General features: G+C 36.3%; 1 protein-coding gene across 1 annotated transcript; it reads right to left on the bottom strand.

Moving 5' to 3' along the window:
- Positions 1-14,320: 14,320 nt before the first annotated feature.
- Positions 14,321-15,924, bottom strand: LOC139849070 (uncharacterized). Its single transcript, XM_071838744.1, has 3 exons — positions 15,773-15,924; positions 14,506-15,082; positions 14,321-14,392 (listed from the first exon to the last, which is right to left on the bottom strand). Exons 1-3 carry the CDS (start codon positions 15,922-15,924, stop codon positions 14,321-14,323), a joined length of 801 nt encoding a protein of 266 aa, XP_071694845.1.
- Between the last annotated feature and the right edge of the window lie 11,144 nt (positions 15,925-27,068).

Here is a 27,068-nt window from a genome sequence, read left to right as displayed (position 1 = left end):
ATCTAACTGTGGACAACTAGTTGTAGGTTATTAACGAGGACAGCTGACTTAATAAACTTAAAACATCAAAATATATTAAAAGTGTTGTAAATATATTTTGAACATACTTTGATATATATGTATATATTGTTATAGGTTCGTGAATCAACCAGTGGCCAAGTCTTACTTCCCGACGAAGTAAAAATCTGTGAAAGTGAGTTATAGTCCCACTTTTAAAATCTAATATTTTTGGGATGAGAATACATGCAGGTTTTATAAATGATTTACAAAGTAGACACAAGTACGTGAAACTACATTCTATGGTTGAATTATCGAAATCGAATATGCCCCTTTTTATTAAGTCTGGTAATCTAAGAATTAGGGAACAGACACCCTAATTGACGCGAATCCTAAAGATAGATCTATTGGGCCTAACAAACCCCATCCAAAGAACCGGATGCTTTAGTACTTCGAAATTTATATCATATCCGAAGGGTGTCCCGGAATGATGGGGATATTCTTATATATGCATCTTGTTAATGTCGGTTACCAGGTGTTCACCATATGAATGATTTTTATCTCTATGTATGGGATGTGTATTGAAATATGAAATCTTGTGGTCTATTATTATGATTTGATATATATAGGTTAAACCTATAACTCACCAACATTTTTGTTGACGTTTTAAGCATGTTTATTCTCAGGTGATTATTAAGAGCTTTCGCTGTCGCATACTTAAATAAGGACGAGATTTGGAGTCCATGCTTGTATGATATTGTGTAAAAACTGCATTCAAGAAACTTATTTTGTTGTAACATATTTGTATTGTAAACCATTATGTAATGGTCGTGTGTAAACAGGATATTTTAGATTATCATTATTTGATAATCTACGTAAAGCTTTTTAAAACCTTTATCTATGAAATAAAGGTTATGGTTTGTTTTAAAAATGAATGCAGTCTTTGAAAAACGTCTCATATAGAGGTCAAAACCTCGCAACGAAATCAATTAATATGGAACGTTTTTAATCAATAAGAACGGGACATTTCAAAACTCACTACTCTCTGATTCAACTTTAGCAGTTAAACGTTTAAGTATAAGCTGAAAATTGATTATTAATTCTTCAAAAGTGTTTATCAAGGTATCAAATTTGTTCTGGCATTCTATGACCTGAAGATTTATCGTGTATTGCTTTATCATAAATTCAACCAAAGTGTCTTTAGAGAGGGTAGAAGGTTGGTGTAGTGGGAGGAGTATATTAAAGTCCGAGTATTCTGCTGTGTGTACGCCCATCTAGGGTAAGGATACCTTAGATTGGTTCTAGTAGCGTCGGTACTTTTAGGATTTGATAAACTTTGAAGAATGAGGGTGAGATCTTGTAACCTGGTTTCCAGCATTTGTACCATATGAGCGAAGATGTCATCCTTCTCAGTAGCTTCATTGTTCCAATCCTCCTGCTGTGCAGCTATTGTGTCCAAAAGATCTCATGCTTCGTCTGCTGTTCGGGACATGAAATTTCCTTGCGAGGCCATGTCTAGGAGAGACTTATCATCCTTGGTCAAACCATTGTAAAGCGTGCAGATTATGTCTGCCTGACTTAATGAATGATTCGGACATCTTTTAAGCATCACTTTTACTCTATTCCATGCTAGACACAATGACTCGTTTTCTTTTTGAGAAAAGTTGGTGATGTTATTTCTTAAACAGGTTTGCAGGGAAGGTGGATAAAATTTGTTCAAAAACTTAGTGGCTAATTCTTCCCATGAATGTATTGAATTCGGGTTAAGACCATCAAACCGTGTTAAAGCGTGTGAAGATAGAGAATATTGGAAAATATGAAGTTTTAAAAGGTTTTTCTCATTTTCTTCTTCTTAAAAGAGTCAACCAGACTGATAAATTTGTTTAAGTGAAAGTTCGAATCGTCAGTCGGTAATCCTTGAAATTTACAGATCATACTGACCAGCTTGATAATGTGTGAACTAATTTCAGGAGTTCCTTCAGTTCCTAAGGTGATTGGTCCTCCTTTTTCTTCTAAGCATGATTTTTGCATAGAAGCAAGGGTGTTTTGTTGTTATGATTTTTTGTTTTAAAAAAAGAAGCTTAAAAGTAACTTTTAGAAAATATTAATTTACTAAAAGGATCGATAATTTAATAAAAACAATTATTCTTGAAATTCGGTCGCTAACCTTATCGATATTCTAATTGATAGGATTTTTTACAGATTACTGAGTATCTAGGTGGCCAGGCCGACTACGGAGAGGCATGATCCTTTTGGTTCCAATATAATTGGAGACTGTTCGAAAAATCCAACAACCAAGTCCGTGTATAAATGTCTTTCTTAGACACCACCAAAGAATACTTTTGTCTGCTTAAAATCTTTCTCAATCAAAATATTCGATCCCCAGCAACGGCGCCAAAAACATTCACTCTCTTACGATATAGCCAAAATGGACGGTTTTGTTCGTACGGTGTTGTTAGGTCGCAGAGCGTTAAATTTGGTATAGCACACAGAAGTTGTCGTTTAATTTATATTTTGCGGGGCCTAAATTTACTTTTAACTTTCTAATGTAGAAGGTGTAAGTTAACCTAGGGTCGTGCTTTTGAATGGTTTAACGAATTGAAGATCAAGTGGATAATTGTCTTTTATTTAAATTATATGGATAAAAGATAGTAGTTGGTTTAAGCTAAAGTCCTAATTGCAGAAAAGTAAATAAAGTGGGAGGATGTCTGGAGTATGCAGATCAAGGAAATGTTGACCAAGATATTAGTTTGGGTTAGGGGATGTTGATATTAAAGCTTATGATTAAATAGTGTAGATCTGGTTGGATGAGCCAATTACACAAACCTTCTTATCTCTAGACTCTCAGAGTTCCCGTTGAGTAGTGAAAAGTATGTCACGTGGTTATATAACTGAAATGTAACTATACCACGGAGGTTATCATTAGTAAAGCACTAGGTTTATTAGTGAGTTGAGTTCTAATCCTAACCCTCGTTATCAGTTTGGTTAACTGTATAACAACGTGCCGTGTTGATTGAACACTGATCACAAACGGAAGGAGTCCGTCGAGTTAAGTTGACAAAACATTAAATGAAAACTAACTACCATTTCATCATACTAATGAGATCAAACCAAGACAAACATTATACAGCATTAAAGTTGATATACTGAAAGTAAAGCAGATAGAAACCTAGCAGGTACCTAGACGGTGAATATGACTTAATCCAAGGGCAACAATCAAACAAGAACATGCAATAGGTTGGGGTCAAACAGTCAGGGCACTAGCTAGATCTTAACAGCTCCTAAGAGGTCTCTTTGGAACAGTCAATAGGCATACTAGGTCATTCATGTCTCAATTCCTAAGTTCTGTGTCCTAAAAGCGCATTAAATGCCTCTCGGGAACTCAGGCCATACCGAGTTCATAGAATCTTCAGATACAGTATAACCAGGGGTCTTAATCCTATGAAGTAGCTAAGTTTATATAGGTGGAAAAGTCCTGATCACAATCTAGGTTGGTCAATCCTTAAGATGCTAGCATACAAATCCATCAGACTTCCTAGTTCAGCATAATAACGATAACCGTACTAATTTAACATAATCACGCTAACCCAAACTTCTATCATGGCAACATAAAGATTAATTAAGCTATCATGGTAATATCGGAACGCATTATTAAACATAAAAGGTAAGAATACAAGTTTAATACAAAGACAAGCGTTTCGGATAAAAACCTGAAAAAGCCGAAGAAATCTGCTCGAGATCGCAGGGACTCGCCGGGATATCCTCCGGAAAATAAATGCTAAGCTAGCTACTACTAAAAACTAACCTAAAACTTGAAAATATAAAGTGAATTGTAAATTGAGTGTGTGTTGAAATGGATAGAGAAGGCCCTATAAATAGACTTGGATTTCTGCCTGCAAACGGATGGCAGGCCGTTTGGCAGGCCGTTTGCCAAGGCCGTTTGCCAAGCCAACCCGTTTGCAGGGGCCGTTTGCTGAACCCGTTTGGCAGGCCGTTTTTGAGCCAGGCAAGCCGTTTGGCAGGCCGTTTGGTAGGCCGTTGGGCTTGCCTGGTCAGCCAGATTTCCTGGATCGTAACTTGATTTCTTTTCTTTCACCGTTTTCGCTCTAGATTCTTCGTTTTAGCTCCGTTTTACTTGATTCTTTTTGCATCGCCTATGTAATTACTTAATCTACAAAATTAACTGATAAAGCGATTATTTTTGCGATAAAGTTTGGAACTTTTTGGGTTTTTGGGCCTAATATCGGGGGTAAAAACATGACTTTTTGGCCGATATCACCAACCATAAGAGGGAAAATTCTATGAGCGCAAAGACTTCCCAACAATTTTATAAACCGCCATCCAAAGTGGTGTAAGAGTTTTTAACAAGGATCTTAATAGTAAGTTTCATCTCTATACGGAGGATGAGAAGAAGTGTGATCCTTACATGTTGTAGATTAATACGAAAATCTTTAATATAATCAACCAAAGAAGTTTTGAAAAACTTTTAAACGTTTGATGTGACAACATAAACGGAACGAAGTTCTTAGTAAATTTAGAGGTATGTACAACGTGTACCATTTTACATAAAACAATTTGTCGTAATTAAACAACTCAATAAAAGAGTGGTTTTAAAATAATTTTGAAGGTATAATTTAGTATGTACTAACCAATTCAAGTTAAGGTAAATTTATTTGATTTTATACGTACATATGTGATTTTATAAATTGAATACATGATAGAAAATATTACTACTTCTATTTGTCCATAAACCTCATGAAGACCGCCCAATTAAATAAATGTGTAAAAATTCTGATGATAAGCAGGGTATTCGTATTTCAGAGGTTACGAGTTGAAGTAAGATCATAGAAGATCGAGTGTAGGACTTGAATCGTCGTGCGACATCTGACCCACATATGTTACGAGGTCATGAAAACCAATGACTTAAATATTGTTTTGACTTTTATCAGGACACAAGTCCTTGGGCCAAAACTGTTCACATGCGAAGCAGTCGCTAATAAGTGAGGTATGAAGGATAAAGCATGAGATGTGTAGTTTGGTTAAAACGAGTTTCTCTTATATCAACAGATAAGAAAATGAGTATTTTCCTTACTCATGTAGTAACATTGGAATTTTGAATGAATAGCGTGAGGATTTTCTTTGATTCACTTTCTATTCCTCATGTCACAATATTGGAATTTCTATATGAATTACCGTAATATAATCACGTTGGCCTGATGTCATTATATTATACTAATTCATAGTTCCATTCCAATAGCACTACATGAGGTCAGGACACGCGATCAACCTCGAATTTCCACACAATTTCTCTAAAACGATTTCTTAAACAATGTGCTAAGGATAGCACAAGAGACAACATCAAAAGTAATGACTAAGAGTAACGATGACAAAAAAAATGTCTTTGAAGTATCAAGAATCTTTAAATGTCAAGAATGACGTTTCCGGTTCGTAACTCAAAGTACAAAGGCACAACAGCACAAAGGCACGTAATATAACAAGAATGTTATATACCTAAACATAATAGCTGACATTGAAATGTCGAGCATTTAGAAGTCAAGAATGACATCTCGCGTAATATAACTCAAACAGTATATACATAACCATAATAGATGACATAGAAATGTCGAGAATTTCAGAAGTCAAGAATGATATCCCTCGGTTTCACTATCCGAGGTGTTCTTATAAAGATAAACTCGCATGAGTCGGAGAATGCATTTAAATCGGAATGCGAATTCTTCCCGGATTCAGAACATAACAGAGATGTATGTATGATAACAAAATACATACCATATAATACAAATAATCACATATAATAATATGCTATAGGTCGGGATGTAGACTAGACTCACTAATGCACCCTATTGACTCGGGTAATGACATCAACGCAGCCTAATTCCCTACAACCAAGGCTCTGATACCAACTTTAACGACCCATCAAAGTACACTTGACGACCATCGTTATCTTAGTCCCACAGCTTGATCGTAACTCTACATGAATTTAATAAATAACCTTGCATTCTTTATTTAAAAATAATTTTCTATAAAGGAAACCTACCAATTGGTAGTTTAGAAAAACCATACAGAAATACTTAACTAAAAGTTGACCAAAACAAGGTCAACAAACACCCACAAATTAATGTTTCAAAATAGAATGCAAGTTAATGTTTAACAAAAGCTGCCATCATAATACGCAGACTCTCTAAGCACAGCGGAAGCAATCAATCATAAACCTGAGAATAAAACATGCGAGTAACTGTCAACAAAAATGTTGAGTGAATTATAGGTTTAATATTGCAAACAATATATATAATTTAAACCATAAAAATTTATGTTTGAAAACATAAAGACTCATCTCGGACCACAAAATTACATGCTCGAAAACATATAAAAATATTATTCCATTAACCTGTGAGCCACCTGGTAATTCACTTAACAACTCCTTACCCTTAACAAAACCAATATAACAATATACACTGAACAGGTGTATCTTTCAAAAATACGAAGTACTAATACATTTCGTCTGTAAATGCTAGCGCGACTAGCACGAAATGGGGCTGTCAGGCCTGATAGATCTATCCATAGGATTCGCGTTCACCAATAGAAACCAGTGATTAAAATTACCAGATTAGGAAATATTTTCGTTCGACTCACAATGAATAATTTAAATCAATTTCCACTTGTGTCCAATATGTAAAATAATTTTCATGTATTCTCATCCCAAAAGATTTAAAATAGAAAAATGGGACTATAACTCACCTTAACGTAAATGAAGCAACAATACAGTAATGCGAACAGCAAAAGATAGAGTGATCAAGAATGACCACAACGCCAACCTATAAATAAAGTATGTCGATATAAATAACTAACTTAGGTCAAGTCTTAGTATGAAAACTATAGTACTTGTTGCAAATAAGCATAGAACAACACTCAGTATGTTTCGGTATGATCAGGACAGCGTAAAAACACGTACTTTCTATTTTTAGAAAGTTTCTATTTTTGGCAGGTTTCCATTTCTGGAAAAATTTCTATTTTAGGAAAGTTTCTATTTTTAGAAAGTTTCTATTTAGAAAGTTTCTATTTTTAGAAAGTTTCAATTTTTGGAAAGTTTTTAGGTTTGGAAAGTTTCCTTAATTAGAAAGTCAACAAAAGTCAACTGAAAGTTAAAGTCTACCGAAAGTCATATCAAAAGTCAACCTTGGTCAAACATAGTCAACATTAAAGTTTAAAGTATAAATTATATTAATAATATAAGTTATAATGTTATTTAAAGTCATAAATGTATAATTATGTCATATCATAAGTTTAATTAAATTAAATTGAATCATTAAAGTTAACATAAGTTTAAATGATATAATTAATATAACATAAGTATTATTAATTAATAATAAATTTTTAATCATATCATAAGTATTATTAATTACGAATGAATTATTAATCATATCATAAATTTTTAATTATAATTATTAAACCATAAGTATTTAATAATTAAATTATAATTAAATAATAACTAAGCCTTATAATAAATAAATAATTAATTAATCTTTATTATAAGTCTTAATATAATAATCTCATAATATAAGTTTAATACGTATCATAAGTATTTTCATTAATAATAAAGGTATTATTAATCATAAGTTTAATTAAAAGTTTAATTAATTAAAATGTAATTAATAAATGATATAATAAATATAGATAACATCAGTAATTTATTAATAATTACTTTTATATCATAAGTAATTTATTAATAATGAAAATCATTATTTATATCATAAGTCTTATTTCATAACCATAAGTTTTATTTAAAAGTTCATCGGGTCATAACTTGAGCCCCGGGTGTCGGTTTTCGGCGAGTCTTATATACATCATCGCCTAACCAAACCACCTGACACATTAGTGTACTCAATAACACCCCAAAATCAGTCCCCAATTCGTGACCTACATCCATGAATCAACTTGGAACTTTAATCCGTTAAAAATCTTGTTTTAGTCATACCGGGTGATCCGTGGCTCGGATTTCGATGACCCGAACATGAATGTTTATCCAATCATCAATCCTAACACACTAGTACACCCTAGAGACTCCAAAAGTGGTCACAAAGTCAGACTCCAACTGATTACATTCGTTTTTACATTTTAATTTCATTAAAACACCAATTTATGCATAACTTAAGTTCCGGGAATCGAAATAACATGAATTCGGAGTCTAAAATCAATGTCTTGATGAGAGGAACATATCTAAACACTTTAATTTATCAAAAACATCAGTTAAGTGTACTGAAATGATTAATTAGTTCGCTGTCCAAATTCAATCAAACCGAAAACATACACAATCGAGCATTTCTACGCATACAATCGTCAACAACAATACACAAGTGCTATACTATCATAATAACATCAAATCAGTAAAAAATGAAAGAGAAATGAAAAATTAGGGTTCATGAATATACCCCACTCAAAGAATCAAGAGTATGGATGCGTAGATCTTGAAATGGAGATTCTGGATGTGTGAAAAGCCCTAAATCTTCAATAGGAGATGATGATTGATGGTTGATGATGGAGAACGGCCAAGAGAGCAAAGGGAGGAAGAAAAAGAAATAAAAATGTGTTTCTAGATTAAAATGAAGTGAACTAGTGAACAAGTTAGCACATGCAAACACCAAGTTTGAATTTTTGACACAATACCCCCCTCCTTGTGGATTTTCGGCTGAACTCACCAAAGGATTGGGCCCCCTTGGTCCACTCGGATGTAAAATGAGTTTACTTGTGGCCCAAAAGCCCGAACGAAGCCCGAAACGCGAAAACGCTATCACGCGATTGAATCTTCGGAGAGATAACGTATACGCGATAAATAAAATATATAAACACTATATATATCATATGACATCAAAATATCATATTTAAAATAATTTGGATTTAAAAATCCCAAAAATTCTGACCGTTGGTTTGAAAACCGAAATGATTCGTCGGATAGAAATTCCACGACACGTAGAAACGTATAATTTGAAATATGAATACAAATATTCACATAACACATAATATTTAATATATTATTACCAAAATAATAATATAGGTCATAGAGATGACGTGGCACGAACAACAATTAACGGGCATTAAATAATAAATGGTAAAAGATAACGGAAAAAGTAGGGCCGTGACATCTGTTTATGCCAAAACCACCTTCAAATTTTGGGAGACAAACTTTTTTCCATTTTACTTTCGCCCTACCTTTCTTCATCACTCCTTGGCACCATAAGAAGCCCCTCATTAAAGCTTCATTATCTTTTATAATAGCACAAGGGAGAATAAAAACCGACTGCTAATAAATCTGCATAGACGAAACAACAGAAGTAATAAGTTGTACACGTCCCTCAAAGGACAAAAAATTATTCTTCCAAATCTCTACCCTATTCCGCACACTGTGTACAAGGACCTTGCAATCCTTATAATGAAGATGAGATAAACAAATGGAACACCAAGATACTTTACTGGGAGGGAACCTTCTTCAAAAGAAAGAATCGAAAGGATTTGATCTTTGACAGCTTGAGTGACATTAGAGAAGAAAGTGCTTTTAGACAAGCTGGGAACCAACCCTGAGCAACACTTAAATTCTTCTTGAGCAGCACTAATCACACTAGTAGAACTCATATCCGCATGAGTGAAGATAAACAGATCATATGCAGAACATAAGTTGATAATTTCAGGGCATCACATTTCGGATGAAATAGAAAGTCTTCTGAATCATGCGCTTTACAAGCTAAAAGGAGAGTAAGGACTTCCATTACAAGGGTAAACAAATATGGAGATAAATGATCTCATTGCCTTAAACCACGTTTAGCCTTAAAGAATGCATTAAGGTCACCATTTATATTTAACGAACATGTAACCGTAGTGACACACTTCATAATCCATCTAATCATAATTCGGTGGAACCCAAACCGAATCAATATAGACTCAAGAAAATCTCAGCTCACTGTACCATACGCTTTTTGAATATTAACTTTAAAAGCACACCAGGGAGTACCTTTAGAGATTTGATAATTTATCATTAACTCTTGAGTAAGCAATATATTATCCGAAATACATCTTTCAGGAACAAAACTCGATTGATTAATGCTTATAATATCATCGAGGCAATCCTTAATTAGCAATAATTTTACTAATGCACTTATAGAAAACATTACAACAAGCAATAGGCCTAAATTCCAAAACTTTACTCAGGGATTGGATCTTGGGCACAATTGTAATGACCGTATGATTAAGATCCTTGAGAAGTTGGCCATTCTTGAAATTGTTTTGGATCGCAATAGTCATCTCTTCCCCAATAATAATCCACGTTGATTTAAAAAAATTTAGATGTGTATCCATCCGGACCGGGGGATTTGTTATTTCCAATCCCAAACATAGCATCTTTAACCTCCTTTGGTGTCACAGACCGAAGCATATGTGCAACCTGATCAGCTCGTAATTTCCTTGTGAACAACTCATTTGACAATACCAAAGCAGATGTATCATATGTCATACCAAGGAAATTTGTAGAATGAGCAACAAATAGATTCGGGACCTCACATCCTTCCACTAGATTACCCCATTGAATCTTCTACAACAGTGATACGACTTCTTTGTATTTTACTTTTCACAACGTTGTGAAAATAACGAGTATTATTGTCCCTGACCACCACCGAACTATTGGTCGGGTGGTAAAAAGCCTCAGTTGGTTGTGGGCCCGTATCTTTGAAAAAATAGGTGCAAGTTCAAATCCTGAGGGGGGGTTTTTTTTCAAGGTTTTGCCTCTGGTATCCTTCACTCCGTTCAGGCCAAACAGTTAACCTAAAACATTCCGGGTAAGTTTTGCGCGATGGATGCAGGGAGTTTCTTCCTAATTGGTGCGTGGGTGGCAAATGAGAGGATTCGATGCCAAAATTGTCGTTCTAAAAAAAAATATTGTCCCCGACCTTTAACCAATTTATCTTTGATTTTTGTTGAAGAAAACATTCCTCATCAAGCACAGCGTCATTATAAGCACGAAACAAAACAGATTGATCCTCCCTTGCCTCCATAGAAAAAGGATTCCTATCAAGATTCTTTTGAGCCTCTTCCAACTCAACCTTTAATTTAGCAACGCGAGAATGCAAACTACCTTGCTGCCACATAATGTGTCAAACTAGTAAAACGGGCCCGCGCGATGCCGCGGGTCCTTTGGATTGTGTATTTATAGTTAACGGAGCGTTATGTATTTACAGAAGTAAAAACGTTTTGCTACGGGTGTTATATATACACGTAGTTAGTATCTAGTATACCCAATGACCTATGCGTTTTTAAGATTGCGTAAAAAAAGGGAAATAGAATTATCAATATGATGTAGTTAGTTTGTGTAGTTTATTATAGGTGTCTATATGTATTGAATATAGTCCGAGGTATTTAGCGTTTTTTTAGAAGTATCCGTTTCGCGTATAGTTAATCCCGTTGCGTTCGTAAGATTTTTTTGAGTTGAATGGTGGGTTCGAAAAAATTTAACAGATATGTCTCGTTGAAAATATGGGTGAAGTTTGGTTAAGATTTCAAATTAAAATAATAAATTTACATTTTGCACCCCTGATTTGGAGGCTGAACTTGAAGGTTGGCTAAAGTTTGGGGCGTGTTTGATTTTTTTTTATTGTCGTTTGCCAACCCATGGGGGGTCAAAACGACCAAAAACCCCATGGGTATTAGTATATATAGGTAACGCGAGGCGAGCGGAAAGATATGTCCCATTGAAAATATGGGTAAAGTTTGGTTAAAATTTCTAATTAAAATAATAAATTTATATTTTGCACCCCTGATTTGGAGGCTGAACTTGAAAGTTGGCTAAAGTTTGGGGGGTGCTTGTTTTTTTTTTTTTTTTTTTTTTTTAATTGTCGTTTGCCAACCCATGGGGGGTCAAAACGACCAAAAACCCCATGGTGTATATATAGGTAATAGGTAATGGGTCTTTTAATATAACATAATGTATCTAAACTTGCTTGTTATAATCGTGTTTGGAAGTTGATATTTTTAACATAATTTATGATTAATCCACTCAAATTTTCTAAAATATATATTATCCCAAATTAATTGTCCAATTCTTGAAATAAGAAAAGAATAATGTGATAAAGTTCAGTTACACTCATATTTTATATATGTATGACAAAAAATAGGTAAAAAGTAAGGGGTAAGATTAAAAAGTGAATAAAAAAAATACATGTGACAGATATTTTTTCTTAAACTGTGTGTTTTTTATTAGGGGACAATAGATTAGAGACGGAGAGAGTACAAATTTCTTGTTAGAATTTATTGGAGAATATTTGAAAAAGTATAGCATGATTGAATTTATAAAAAGGGTTAAAGCTATAAAGGGCTATATACTTTCATTTTTGTTCTAATATAGTCTATATATTCAGAAAAATACCAATGTAGGCTATATACTTTCAAAAAGTGTATTCATGTCTACCGGCTAAACCGGTTAAGATGATTATGTGAATTTTTTTTCTTTTAAATATGACATGGAAAAAAAATTGCAACTTGTTCTTCCATACATATGCTATATATTTTCTTTTTTGTTCCAATATAGGCTATATACTCCAAAAAATATCAATGTAGGCTATATACTTTTAAAAAATGTACTCATGTCAACAAAACACAATTTTGGTGTTCATCATGAAACCTGCTATTGTTCTTCATCTAATTGTGAAATCGTTGTGGATTTTGAATCTTAATACTTCAGAAAGGTGTTAGTCGAGGCTATTGGCATCATTTTCAAGTAATTTGAAGCTCTAATTAGATGATGATGTTGATATGATGAAGATGATGATGTTAACAAGTTTCTAAGTTTTGTTGGTATACATCGATACACCTTTTAAGAGTATATAACCTTAATTGGTATTTTTTTTAGTACATAGCCGACATTGAAACAAAAATGAAAATATTTAGCCTATTTATGACTTTAACTATTATAAAAATTGATATTGGAACTTGGAAGTATGACGATAGTGTACTCTTAAATAGTTGGTACTCCGTATTTAGTATTAGCAAAAATTCGTAAGCGAAACAAAATTTTACCTCAAGAAATTTTTATTAATCACAATTAGTATTCTAAGGATTTTATCGTTATTTTTGCTCGACATATATAAATAAAAAATATATACCCCTCCTGTCCTTAATTTATGATCCAGTATTCCATTTTAAGATGTTCTAAATTGTCCACTTTCATAATGTATGTAGATGACATTAAAGAAAAAAGAAAATGTAAGATTAAAATTGGAAAGTAAACAGAAAACTACTTTTATAACATTTCTTTAAATTGTGTCTTTTTTGTCTCACGATAATTAATATGAGACGAAGGGAGTAAAATTGAAAAGATACGGTAGATCAACACGAATCGTTCTTAAAATACCTACGTGGCTACGTGATAGGATATCAATCATGTTAGGGTTTATTATGCTACTACACCAAAGTATAAGGTTTGATATCGAATCGAAGATTAGTCATAAATGTTAAACAGATAGCAAGATAAATGGGCCGTTTTCCATGAATATTTTGACCCACCTAAGTTGCCAGCCTCGAGCCAGATGTATCATTCTAAGGCCTACCACTGATACGAAATGGCTGCTATTCTGTTAGCTAGTCAGTAAAGTCGATTTGTTACTCCGTCTATTCAACTATTTTTTTCCTTTTCTTTTCTTTTGAGTAAAATTTATTCCACCCGTTCTATATTAATAAATTTTATTCCACTCGTTCTATATTAGTATAATGTTTTGATTTTGGAGATATATTGTTTTAAACTTTAGCGTTAAATAATTTTTTTTTATTAAATATTATTCGATAAAATGTATATCGATTAGTTTTTGATTATTTTTCAGCCGTATAACATTTATTAAGTATCATATAACATACAAAAGAGAATCTAAAATTAAAGTTGAAAAAAAACATCTTCTAAAGTCAAAACATACCTATTAATATGAGATTTTGTTATAACAAAAAATTGAAAATTGAAATTAGAAGATTTTTTTTTTTTAACAGCAAAGCAAAACCATATATATATATAAATCAGATAACCATAGGTACAAAATGGGAGAACTAGCCCCAAACAAAAAATAAAAAAAATAAAAAAAAAAAAGGATAAAGACTATGAGATCTAAATACATAAAACGAGATAACAAGACATAACTACAATAATGTCACAAATGAACAGACGAGGGAAGGAGACCATCCCAAGCAGGAGAACGCCTTAGCCCGCTCATTTTCATTATGACGGGGATTTAACTTGAAAAGACAAGCTGAAGAGAAAACGGAGAACAGTGTTGGCATTTCAACGACAAAGCCCCCCGAACCGCCTCAATTTCTCCCTGCCACAACGAAACTCGAGGATTGGGGCGAAAACCTGCATGGTACCCTTCAAAAAACGAAAAGCTTAGCCTACCCCCGATCTACTAAAAACGCATGAAATTAGATCACAAGGATTAGATAATCATTGATTCCAATCAAGTATAATACCCTTGCATCAATTTGAAACCATTCGAAACTTTTAATTTGTATTTCTTTGAACACCATCTCACTCGAAGGTTTAGCTTTTGAAAAAGTATAGGCATTCCGGTTTTTCCAAATGAGATATCCCGAGACCCATTCAGTGGATTGCCAAAAACGCATGACCATGGGGTGAGTGAATGAATGCCCGACACCACCACACCCTACAAACACGTTTGCCAAGTCTCTATGTTGGGGTGGACTTAGCTTCCACCATGAGAGCACACGGGACCAAATTTCAGACGCGACTTTGCACGATATGATGGAGTGCTCGACCGTTTTTAAGTCGTCATCACAAACCGGGCACCGAACCGAACCTAAATCAAGTCCACGTTTATTGAGTTCGACTCTCGTTGGTAACCTATTCAGCCTTGTGCGCCAAATAAAAATTTCAACCTTTAGTGGAACCAAATTATTGCGAATTGAGGGAGTTGTGTTTGTGTTTGGCGCATTCCGGTATTTGACCCGTTCTATTAGCTTTGTTAGCTGGAAGACCGAGAATTTCCCATTTCCACTAAGCAACCACATCCAATCTTCAGGACCTGAGCTACAATGAACAAAACTGGATAAAAGATTAGTAAGATTGGTGTTGTCCCCATGTAGCCTCCCCGAGATGCTACGGGACCAACACCAATACGTGGAAAGCGAATTATCCGCCCACCGAGCCCGATCAAAAATAGAGGCATTATGATTATTATCGAGACGAAAAAGTCTATTAAATTTATCTTTTAGTAAAAAATACCAAGCCATGGTTCGTCCCAAAATCTAGTTAAAGTGCCATCCACCACTCTTTTTTTAAAAGAATGAACAAACGGGGTATCCAAATTATGCAGGTTATTACCCACCTTAATAATGGAAGCCCAGGCAGCCGATGCGCGCCCCGCAGGGGGGGAGTAAGATAAATTGAGCCCCCCGTCTACCCCGTAAATGCTTTTTATTATTTTGACCCAAAGAGAGTTACAATTAGTTTTAAAACACCACCACCATTTCCCAAGTAAAGCCCGATTATTAATTTCCAATGACCCAATATTTAACCCCCCCTTTTTCGTGTGGTAAAATACAATTTTCCCATTTAACCCAAGCCATTTTGGATTCCTCACTAGACCCACCCCAAAAAAAACGACGTCGCATACCTTCCAATTTATTAATAACACATAAAGGTGCTTTAAATAAAGAAAAAAAATATAAGGGTAGGCTAGATAATACCGATTTGACAAGAGTAATACGACCGCCTTACGATAGAGATTTGGCCTTCCAATCAGTGAGCGTTTTACCAAACTTTTCGAAAACCGGTTCCCAATCTTTCGACGATTTCATGGAAGATCCTAACGGAATACCAAGGTAGGTGATAGGAAAAGAACCCGAGGCACAACCCAACCAAGTCGCCATGACATCTGTTGCTTCTTTTGAAACCCTTAACCCATACACGCAACTTTTTTGGAAATTAATTTTAAGACCCGACGCTTCTTCGAAACATTTAAGTATCTTCACGAGATTACGCGCATTCCTCTTGTTCCATTCACCAAAAAAAAGTGTATCGTCCGCGTATTGAAGGTGAGTAAGAATAGTGCTATCTCATCCGATAGGAATTCCCGAATATTTATTGTTTACTACCGCCGTTTTAGACAAGTGATTCAGGCCCTCAGCTACTATGATGAAAAGGTACGGAGAGAGAGGGTCGCCTTGACGCACACCTCATTGTAACCGAAATTCCTTTGTAGGAGCTCCATTTACTAGGACCGAAATCGAAGCGGATGTGAGACAAGCTTTGATCCATTTTCTCCAACAGGCACCGAACCCCATCAACTCCATCATATCCATCAAAAACTCCCAGTTGATGCTATCGAATGCTTTCTCAAAATCGACCTTAAAAAGGAAACCTTTACGTTTGGTAGCTTTAATATCATGAACAGCTTCGTTTTCAACAAGAATGCCATCTAAAATGAAACGGTTTTTAATGAAAGCAGTTTGTTCGGGCCCAATAACCGAGGATATAACATGTTGTAGACGCTTTGTTAACACCTTAGACAATATTTTGTAATAACTCCCGATCAGACTTATGGGACGATAGTCCCCGAAACCTTGAGGGCCGTTTCTTTTAGGTAACAATGCTAAGAACGAAGCGTTATAACCATTAGTGATTTCCCCATATTCCCAAAATCGATTAAAAGCCGCAAGGAGGTCATTTTTTATTAACTCCCAAAATTTGACGAAAAAATTCAATGTGAAACTGTCGGGACCCGGCGCCTTTTCTCCCCCACAATCTTTGATAGCGTCTAATATTTTGGTAGAACTAAACTGCCTTTCAAGACTTTCTGATTCCCCGCTCGACAAGCATCTCTCAAGTGGCCCTCGGATTCTGAAGTTTCGTGTACTTGACACACTGAATTTGTCTCGAAAGTGTTGGTACGCTTCATTTTTTTATTATAATCGGATCCTCAATCCACAAACCGTTTGAGTTGATACCTCGAATGTTGTTTTTGTTTTGGAGCCGCTTGATACAGGAGTGAAAATATTTACTGTTTTCATCCCCATCTATGGCCCACTTTACCCTCGCCTTTTGTTTCAAGATGCTAGCTTTTTCTTTGTCTTTTGCAAGCCAATTCTTTCTCGTTTCTAACCATAAGGTTATTTCTGAATCGTTTAGATTTTGGGTTCCAACCAAATTTTCCCATTTCCCCACCTCTTTTCTTAGAGTATCTATCTCAATATTCAACTTATTGAATTTAGGGTTACATTTTTCTTTTAACACGCCTTTAATCTTTTTTAACTTATCTCTAAAAATACAATCCTCTCTGGAGTTTCGAGTTGCAATTACCCAAGCTTCGCGGATTAACTCCTCACATTCCCCATCCTCATACCAATTACTGAAAATGCGCACCGGTCGTGGCCCGAAGTCCAAAATCGAGTCTTTCAATAATATAGGACAATGGTCAGAATGTTTCCTCTCAAGTGTACAAGAGTCCATATCCGCCCAATTAGCCATGCACGCTTCAGAGACTAAAAAACGATCCAATTTACTATATTTCAACCCATCGTCACTTATCCGTATAAATTTCATACCACCTAACGGTAGCTCTATTAAGTGTGCTTTATGAATGAAGTCGTTAAAGAGTTTTGCCCGACTTTCGATATACACACAATTTTGCCTTTCCGATTGACGTCTGACTTCATTGAAATCCCCGCATAAAATCCAATCATCCACATTAACCTGCATAATATTCTCAAGGCTATCCCAAAACTTAAGTTTAAGCTCATCAGTGTATGGTCCGTACACGTTAACAATTATGGTATCCGCAGATTTACCGACCCTAGACCCCCTAATGGCAATAAAAAATTCATTTACAACCGTACCAGTAACATTGAATTTTGTCGGGTTCCAAATAGTATTTAACACACACCCCCCCCCCCCCCCCCCGATAATCCCACCGCCGGTTTAAAAGCATATTCAAAATTTTGGTTACCCCAAAGTATTTCAATAATCCCATCATTGAAGAATTTGCGTTTAGTTTCTTGGATAGCTATAATGTCGGGATTATGTTCACGGATAATATCTTTCACCCATTTAAACTTATCATCCCCTAATTTACCGAGCCCACACACATTCAAGGAAATTATTTTCATTTAAAAATATGAAAAGTATAAAAACGACTTACGACATGGTATTAAACCATGGTATGCGGCCCGATCCACTCAAGCCCGATATCGTCACAAAATTCTTTAATTCCAATGCTAGAGTTAGAGACAGAATGATCATTACTGCACGATGGCTTATTATTAGAAGGCATTCCCATCGAGTTTGATTTCTCAGAAAAAGTGTTATCCACATGTGCATCCTTGATCACTTTGAACGAAACGTCTCGATGCAATCAATCTGCTTACTGTACATTATCAACAGGGCCAGCAGTATGCTCAGCATGCTGCTCAGATACTGTACATTATCAACAAAGGCTGAGTTCGGTCAGTCACCACGGCCTCTATACCTACTGAAATAAGGTGAGACCAGTGGCCCTGGTTCCGTATATGAGTTCTTTAGTTGTGGTAAAAATTACAGAATCAAACTCGTCTTCGTTTGACCTTGACGACGGTCTAAGTGCGAGTAGGTCAGAATTTTCAGCACAACGTTAAATGGACATAGTGACGATCGGAGGGCCATAAATCATAAACCGTAACTCGGATTAAGACGAGTCCTATATGAAAAGTTATCTACTCGAACAGAGATATCCGAAAATCATAATTACAGTAGCCCAGGTCATACAGGTCAGACACAGAAACAGTAGAACAGTAGGGTCAGTAGGTTCCGGTGGTTCTTGGTGCTTGATGCTTATCATGGTTCTCATCCTTGATGCATATAGCTTCAAGTGTACAACTCGTTGATGTGTTTGCATCATGTTCACCAAGGTTTGACCATCATAACCCAAGTGTAAGTCTAAGACATGAAGCACAACTCACTTAAGTGTTGCAAGTGTTTTGATGAACCAAAGTTACATCAAAGTCTTAGATCTAATACATACATGAACTTTAAAACTAATAATAAGTTACAAACTTGAAAGTGAACTTATGAAATCAAGATCTTAAGTTGTAGAACATAGTTCTTAGTTAGATCTTGAAGATCCTAGACTCAAAAGTCTAGATCTAACATAAGTGTACAAAGTTATAATTAAAGAAAGCTTACTTACATGTTCTTGAACTTTTAAAGTTAATTTTAGTTCAAGATTAATGAGATCAAAGTTAACTAGTAACACTTGACCAATCTTAACCAACAAACATGAATTTAAAGTGCATAATATAAGGAAATAAACTATAATATAAGGAAATAAACTAAGTAAACTAGTAACTAGTTCATGGGTTGTTCATACTTTAAAGATTCAAACCAAAGTTTGATCTTTAAGAAAGTAAACTTTAAAGTTTACTAACATGAATTACAAGTATGCTTTCACAACACATGAACTTAAATCTTTTTAAAAAAACAAGTGTAGAACATAACTAGAAAGCTTATGTTCTTGTTTGTTCTTGTAAAAACAAGATGACATGGAGAATCAAACTATCAAGTTTGCTTCTTAGTAATTAGTAAGTAACAACAACAAGTAAATAACAACAACAAAGTTCATGTAACTAAGTAACAAACAACTACAAGTAATCAACAACAACAAAGAATGATGATGATGGGAGTACTTGGTCACGGTTTTGGAGAGGAGAAAAGGAAGAAGTTTAAGCTTTGCTACTTACAATTTTAGAGAGAAAAGAGAGAAATGTTGAAAGCTAGTAAGTGTGTGTTTTGAAAATGAGAGAATACAAGTGAAAAAGTAATACAAAAATGAACCAAAAAACTCCCTCCAAGGCCTTCTAGGCCGACGGCCTGCAGCAGAAAAATGGGGGAGGGATAGATCCAAGAGGTCCTTGCATGTAATTGTCCTTAAAGGTGGTTAAAAGAGGTAGTTTCATGGGGATTATGGTGCAAGTATGTTGCAACTAGATTCTTTACTAGTTAATCTATCTAGTTTAGTTCCAAGGTAATACTTACATGGTAGGTTGGGCTAAAAAGTCCATTAAGATGTAGGTTGGGCTTATAAGTCCTCATTCAAGAGTTCATTAACATTAATCAAGCCCAAGTTTCATGTAAGTAACAATTTAATCCAATAAGAGCCCAAGTAATTAACTAGTAACTTTAGTTATTTAAAATGATTAATAAAATCAATCATGAATGTAAATAATATTCAAAAATATTATTCGAGTAATGTACGTATGTCACAAAGACGTTTCGGGCATTTAAAGTCAAGTATGATCAATCAAAGTAACAAGTAAATGTAATAACATACATTCGTTAAACCACAAGTATTAATAATAACAATTATTAATAAATAAACGTTGGAAAATCCAGGGACGTTACATTACCCACCTGTTAAAGAAAATTTCGTCCCGAAATTTTAAGCTGAGGTAGATGGAGGAGTCGGGAAAAGGTGAGGATACTTCCGCATCATTTGATTCTCTCGCTTCCAAGTAAACTCAGGTCCTCGTTTGGCATTCCATCGTACTCGGACAATCGGAATCTTGTTGCGTTTCAAGGTTTTGATCTCACGATCCATAATTTCAACAGGTTCTTCCACAAAGTGGAGTTTGTCGTCAATCGTAAGTTACTCAAGTGGTATGATAAGTTCAGGTGCAGCAAGACACTTCTTCAAGTTCGACACGTGGAAGGTAGGATGTACTGAGCTCAATTGTGCTGGTAGGTCCAAACGGTAAGCAACGGGTCCAACACGTTCCAAGATTTCAAAAGGACCAATGTATAGTGGATTTAACTTTCCACGTTTTTCAAAACGAATCACACATTTCCAAGGTGCAACCTTCAACATTACACGGTCACCAACGTTAAATTCAAAGTCTTTACGTTTAAGATCAGCATAACTCTTTTGACGATCGCGGGCAGTCTTAAGTCTAGCTTGAATCTGAGCAATCTTCTCCGTTGTTTCGTGGACTAGCTCGGGTCCGGTGATTTGCTTTTCGCCTACTTCGGCCCAACAAATAGGAGATCGGCACTTGCGGCCATACAATGCTTCAAAAGGTGCAGCATTAATGCTCGAGTGATAACTGTTGTTGTACGAGAATTCGGCTAACGGCAGATGCCTTTCCCAGGCCTTTCCAAAATCAATGACACATGCACGCAACATGTCCTCCAAAGTCTGAATGGTTCGTTCACTTTACCCATCGGTCTGTGGGTGATATGCTGTACTCATGTCGAGACGATTTCCCATGGCTTCTTGCAAAGAACGCCAAAATCTGGAAGCAAAACGGGGATCGCGATCTGAGATGATCGATAAAGGTACACCATTACGAGATACAACCTCCTTGATATAAAGTTGAGCAAGTCTCTCCATCGTATCCGTTTCCTTCATGGCTAAAAAGTGTGCAGATTTGGTAAGGCTGTCAACGATGACCCAGATGGTATCATATCCGCCCACCATATTCGGCAGCTTAGTAATGAAATCCATTGTGATCCTTTCCCACTTCCATTGTGGGATTTCTGGTTGTTGAAGTAACCCAGAAGGTCTCTGATGCTCGGCTTTAAATTTTGAGCAAGTCAAACACTTACCAACGTAGGTTGCAACGGCTTTCTTAAGATTCGGCCACCAATACTGTTCTTTAAGGTCGTGGTACATCTTGCTCGCACCGGGGTGAATCGAATATCTCGATTTGTGTGCTTCATTAAGTATAAGGTTCCGTAGATCTCCATAAAGAGATACCCAAATTCTTCCGGCATAACATCGGAGTCCAGACTCCCTAACCTCGAATCGAGAGACAAGAATGTTTAAATGTTCATGAGATATATTCTCCTCCTTGAGAGCCTCATCTTGGGCTACTCGGATCTGACTGTTGAGGTTCGAATGGATGGTGATGTCCAGAGCCCTAACACGAAGAGGTGTCGTCCTCTCCTTTCAGCTCAAAGCGTCAGCTACAACATTGGCCTTGCCAGGATGATAGCGAAGTTCACAATCGTAGTCGTTTAGCGTCTCGATCCATCGACGCTGTCTCATATTCAGTTGCTTCTGATCGAAGATGTGCTGGAGGCTCTTGTGATCGGTGAAGATAGTACTCTTAGTTCCATACAAATAGTGTCTCCACAATTTGAGCGCAAAGACAACGACTCCAAGTTCAAGATCGTGAGTAGTGTAGTTCCGCTCGTGAATCTTCAGTTGACGAGAAGCATAGGCAATAACCTTTGATCGTTGCATCAGTACACAACCAAAATCACTCTTCGATACATCACAATAAAGAACAAAGTCGTCACTGCCCTCAGGAAGTGATAGGATAGGTGCGGTGGTTAACTTCTTCTTCAAAGTTTGAAATGCTGATTTGTGTGCGGGTTCCCAAATGAACTTCTTCCCTTTGTGCGTCAGCGCGGTCAAAGGACGCGCAATCAGAGAAAATCCTTCAATGAACCTTCGGTAGTAACCGGCGAGACCTAGAAATTGGCGAATATGAGTCGAAGTAGTGGGGGTCTCCCACTTGCTGATAGCTTCAATCTTGGCGGGATCAACTTTGATACCCTGGTCGCTCACAACATGACCCAGAAATTGGACTTCCTTTAACCAAAATTCACACTTGGAGAATTCGGCGTAAAGTTGCTCTTGTCTCAAGAGTTCAAGTACTAATCGAAGATGTTGATTATGTTCTTCTTCGCTCTTAGAGTAGATGAGGATATCATCTATGAAGACGATAACAAACTTATCCAAGTACGGCTTGCAGACAAGATTCATGAGATCCATGAACACGGCAGGTGCATTGGTTAATCCGAATGGCATCACGAGAAACTCATAATGACCATAACGAGTTCTAAATGCAGTCTTCATTACATCGCTTTCTTTTACCCTCAACTGGTGATAGCCGGATCGTAAATCGATCTTTGAGTAAACGCTCGATCCTTGTAGTTGATCAAAAAGATCGTCAATTCGTGGAAGAGGATACCGATTCTTGATAGTCAATTTGTTGAGTTCACGGTAGTCGATACACATACGGAAGGATCCATCCTTCTTCTTCATAAACAACACAGGTGCGCCCCTAAGGCGAGAAACTTGGTTGGATAAATCCACGGTCAAGTAGTTCTTGTAGTTGACTCTGTAACTCTTGCATCTCGGAAGGTGCGAGTCTATAAGGTGCGTGAGCTACAGGTGCAGCTCCTGGCACTAAGTCGATATGAAACTCTACGGCTCTCGACGGTGGTAATCCAGCTAATTCCTCTGGGAAGACATCGGAAAATTCGTTCACAATTCGAACGTCGTTCACATTCTTCACCTCGGTTTCTACCGTTTTCATATGCGCTAGGACAGCAAGACGTCCCTTCTTTATAATCTTTTGCGCTTTCACGCAACTAATGAGGTTCAGCTTCGAGGTACATCTCTCTCCGTAGATGATCAGTGGCTCACCATCTCCTTGTGGTATACGAAGAGCTTTATCTCCACAGATAATATCGGCCCTTATCTTGCTCAACCAATCCATACCGACGATCACGTGAAAACTTCCCAATTTGATAGGTATCAAATCAATTTCGAAATCTGCACCAGCTATGTTGATAATAGCTCCTCGACTAATATGGTCAACTTTCTCAAGTTTTCCATTGGCGACCTCGACAAGCATACTCTATTTTAACGGGACTAATGACCAATTAATCTTATCGCAAAAATGTCTACATACATAACTTCTATCCGCACCAGTATCAAACAAGACAGAAGCTAAAAGATTGTTGACTTTAAATATACCTGTCACCAAGTCGGGGTTATCGCGTGCGTCCCTTGCATTAACATTGAAAGCTCTAGCGCGCGGTGGTCCGCCATCTTTTCGCTTATTTGGACACGCATTTCTGAAATGGCCCGTCTGCCCGCATTCATAACACTTCTTCGGCCCGTTGGTGTTTGGCTTCCCATTCAAAGTGGTGACCTTGCAGTCCTTCCCGATATGTCCAGTCCGTTGGCACTTTTCGCAAACAACATTACAATACCCAATGTGGTGTTTGTAGCACCGTTTGCATTGTGGTAAGGTTCCCTTGTAGTTTGGGTTGGAGTTTGTGTTGTTGTTGGGGTTTCCACCGTTGTTGTTTTTCCTCTTGGCGGGGGTTTGATCGTAGGTTCTCCCCCTATTGTTGTTGTTGTTGTCCCACATTCTCTTTTCACTACTACCAGCTTCAAACTTAGCCTTCTCCGGCTCATCAATGGTGATTTGATTCATGAGTGTATGCGCCATGCGCATTGCTTCGGGAACATTCGGTGGCTTGGATGAGGTGACATTACCCTTGATGGACTTAGGGAGTCCCCAAAAGTATCTCTCCATACGCTTGAATTCTGGGGTGACCATTGTCGGACACATCAGAGCTAAATCCAAAAATCTCCTGTTGTAACCATCAAGGTCGTTCCCAACGGCCTTTAACTGCATGAATTCCATTTCCATCTTTTGTATCTCGGTTCTCGGACAATACTCCTCAATCATGGCACACTTAAATTCTTCCCAGGGCGTAGCATACGCCTCATCAATGCCTTGTGCCTTTGCCATTGTGTTCCACCACGTGAGCGCGCCGTCAGACAGCGTGCAAGAAGCAAATTTGGTTTTGCTGTCCTCCGAACAGTTGCTAACTCGGAATACTGATTCTAGCTTTTCGAACCATCTAGTGAGACCAACCGGTCCCTCAGTGCCGCTGAAGTTATGTGGTTTACAGCTCTGGAATTCCTTGTAAGTACACCCATTATGAATGGGTTGAATAACCGGTGGTGGTGGCGGTGGCGGTGGAGCTTGGGGTTGCATTGTCGCAATGGCTGCGGCTACCCTTTCGGCAATCATCTCTTCGATTTGTGTAACGACCCTGACTTTTCCATCTTTAATTAATAATGGTTATTATTAATACTTGTGATTAAACGAATGTATGTGATTACATTTACTTGTTACCATGGTACACCATACTTGACTTTAAATGCCCGAAACGTCTTTGTGACACACGAAACTTTCACGAATAATATTTTTAGATATTATTTGCATTCATGATTAAGTTTATTAATTATTTTAATTAACTATGGTTACTAGTTAGTTACTTGGGCTTTTATTGGATTAATTTGTTAATTAATGGAACTTGGGCTTTTATTAGTGTTATTGGACTTAAAAGCCCACCCTACACCTTTTATGGACTCTTTAGCCCAACTCACATGTAAGTAGTCCATTTAAAGTCTAACTAGTTAGTTTATTACATAAGAATCTAGTTACTAGTTTGGTTATACATCCTTCCCATGTAAACACCCCCATTAACCAACTTATTAGACTTTTACATGCATAATCTAGTAGATAAACTCCTCCCCCCATTTTCTCCTTGCTAACCGTCGGTTTTGGTTTATCAAGGGGGAGTTCAAATTTTTTTTTTTACTTACTACATTCACTAGTATTCTTCATTCATTTTCACACTCACTCTTATTTACATTTTCCTCTCAACTTTCTCTCATTATCTCTCTAATACTTGTAAGCATTATGAACATTTCTCTTCTTCTTTTCTTGTAAAAACCGAAACCCAACACCCCTTTAATCATCATCATTTGCTTGTTGTTACATGTTCATTGTTAATGTTACTTACTTGTTGTTGTTATTGTTGTTTACTTACTATTTTCTAAGAAGCAAACTTGTTAGTTTGATTCTTCATCTATCTTGTTCTTACAAGACATACAAGAACAAAACTCTTTAGTTTATGTTCTACATACAATACTTTAAAAAGATTTAAGTTCATGAGTTGTGAAATCATTACTTGTAAGTCATGTTTGTAAACTTAAAGTTTACATTCTTAAAGATCAAACTTTGGTTTGAATCTTTAAAATATGAACAACCCATGAACTAGTTAACTTGGTTACTTAGTTTTTTTCTTTATATTATGTACTTTAATTTCATGTTTGTTGGTTTAAATGGTCAAGTATTACATGTTAGTCTTGATCTCATACTTCTTGAAACTAAAAGTTAACTTTAAGATTTCAAGAACATGGAAGTATAACTCTTTAGTTATGACTTCATACACTTGTGTTAGATTTAACTTAATAACTTTAGATCTAGACTTTTGAGTCTTGGATCTTCAAGATCAAACTAAGAACTATGTTCTACATCTTAAGATCTTGATTAGTTAGTTTATTTTCAAGTTTATAGTTCTACATTACTTTTATATTTCATGTATGTGTTGAATCTAAGACTTTGATGTAACTCTGGTTCATTAAAACACTTGCAACACTTAAGTGAGTTGTGCTTCATGTCTTAGACTTACACTTGGGTTATGATGGTCAAACCTTGGTGAAAATTATGCAAACACATCAACGAGTTGTACACTTGAAGCTATATGCATCAAGGATGAGAACCATGATAAGCATCGAGCACCAAGAACCACCGGAACCAACTGACCCTACTGTTTTACTGTTTCTGTGTCTGACCCATAAGACCTGGGTAACTGTAATTATGATTTTCAGATAGCTCTGTTCTAGTAGATAACTTTTCATATAGGACTCGTCTTAATCCAAGTTACGGTTTAGGATTTATGGCCCTCCGATCGTCACTATGTCCATTTAACGTTGTGCTGAAAATTCTGACCTACTCGCACTTAGACCGTCGCCGCGGTCAAACGAAGACGAGTTTGCTTCTATAATTTTTACCACAACTAAAGGACTCATATACGGAGCCATGTCCACTGGTCTCACCTTATTTCAGTAGGTATAAAGGCCGTGGTGACTGACCGAACTCAGCCTTTGTTTTAAACTCTTTTCATAAACGAAACTTACTTTACACCTTTTGTTTAATGATGAATGATGATGATGCTTAAGACCTTATTTAGTACTTTTAATACTATTCGGACGATTTACTGACTTAGTACTATTTGACTTAGGTTGAGGACCCGTTTGGACAACCTTCATTACTTGCTTACTTTCCGAGTCATACTTTACCGCTACTTTATCATTGTAAGTTATAGCATTCCCTTTTACTTTAACTTATTTTGGGAACTGAGAATACATGCGGATTTTATGTTTTAC

The sequence above is a fragment of the Rutidosis leptorrhynchoides genome, chromosome 5 (genome assembly GCF_046630445.1).
Source record: "Rutidosis leptorrhynchoides isolate AG116_Rl617_1_P2 chromosome 5, CSIRO_AGI_Rlap_v1, whole genome shotgun sequence".
Classification (NCBI taxonomy): Eukaryota; Viridiplantae; Streptophyta; class Magnoliopsida; order Asterales; family Asteraceae; genus Rutidosis; species Rutidosis leptorrhynchoides.
This window is presented reverse-complemented; position numbering and strand designations above follow the sequence as displayed.

Excerpts from the sequence above, each read along its gene's own strand:
- LOC139849070 (XM_071838744.1), bottom strand. The coding sequence starts at position 15,924 with ATGGCGACTTGGTTGGGTTGTGCCTCGGGTTCTTTTCCTATCACCTAC. Across the intron at positions 15,083-15,772 it reads TGGAAGGCCAAATCTCTATC|CTCAGGTCCTGAAGATTGGA; the intron begins GTAAGGCGGTCG and ends TGTTCATTGTAG. Across the intron at positions 14,393-14,505 it reads GGTTTCAAATTGATGCAAGG|GTTTTCGCCCCAATCCTCGA; the intron begins GTATTATACTTG and ends GGTACCATGCAG.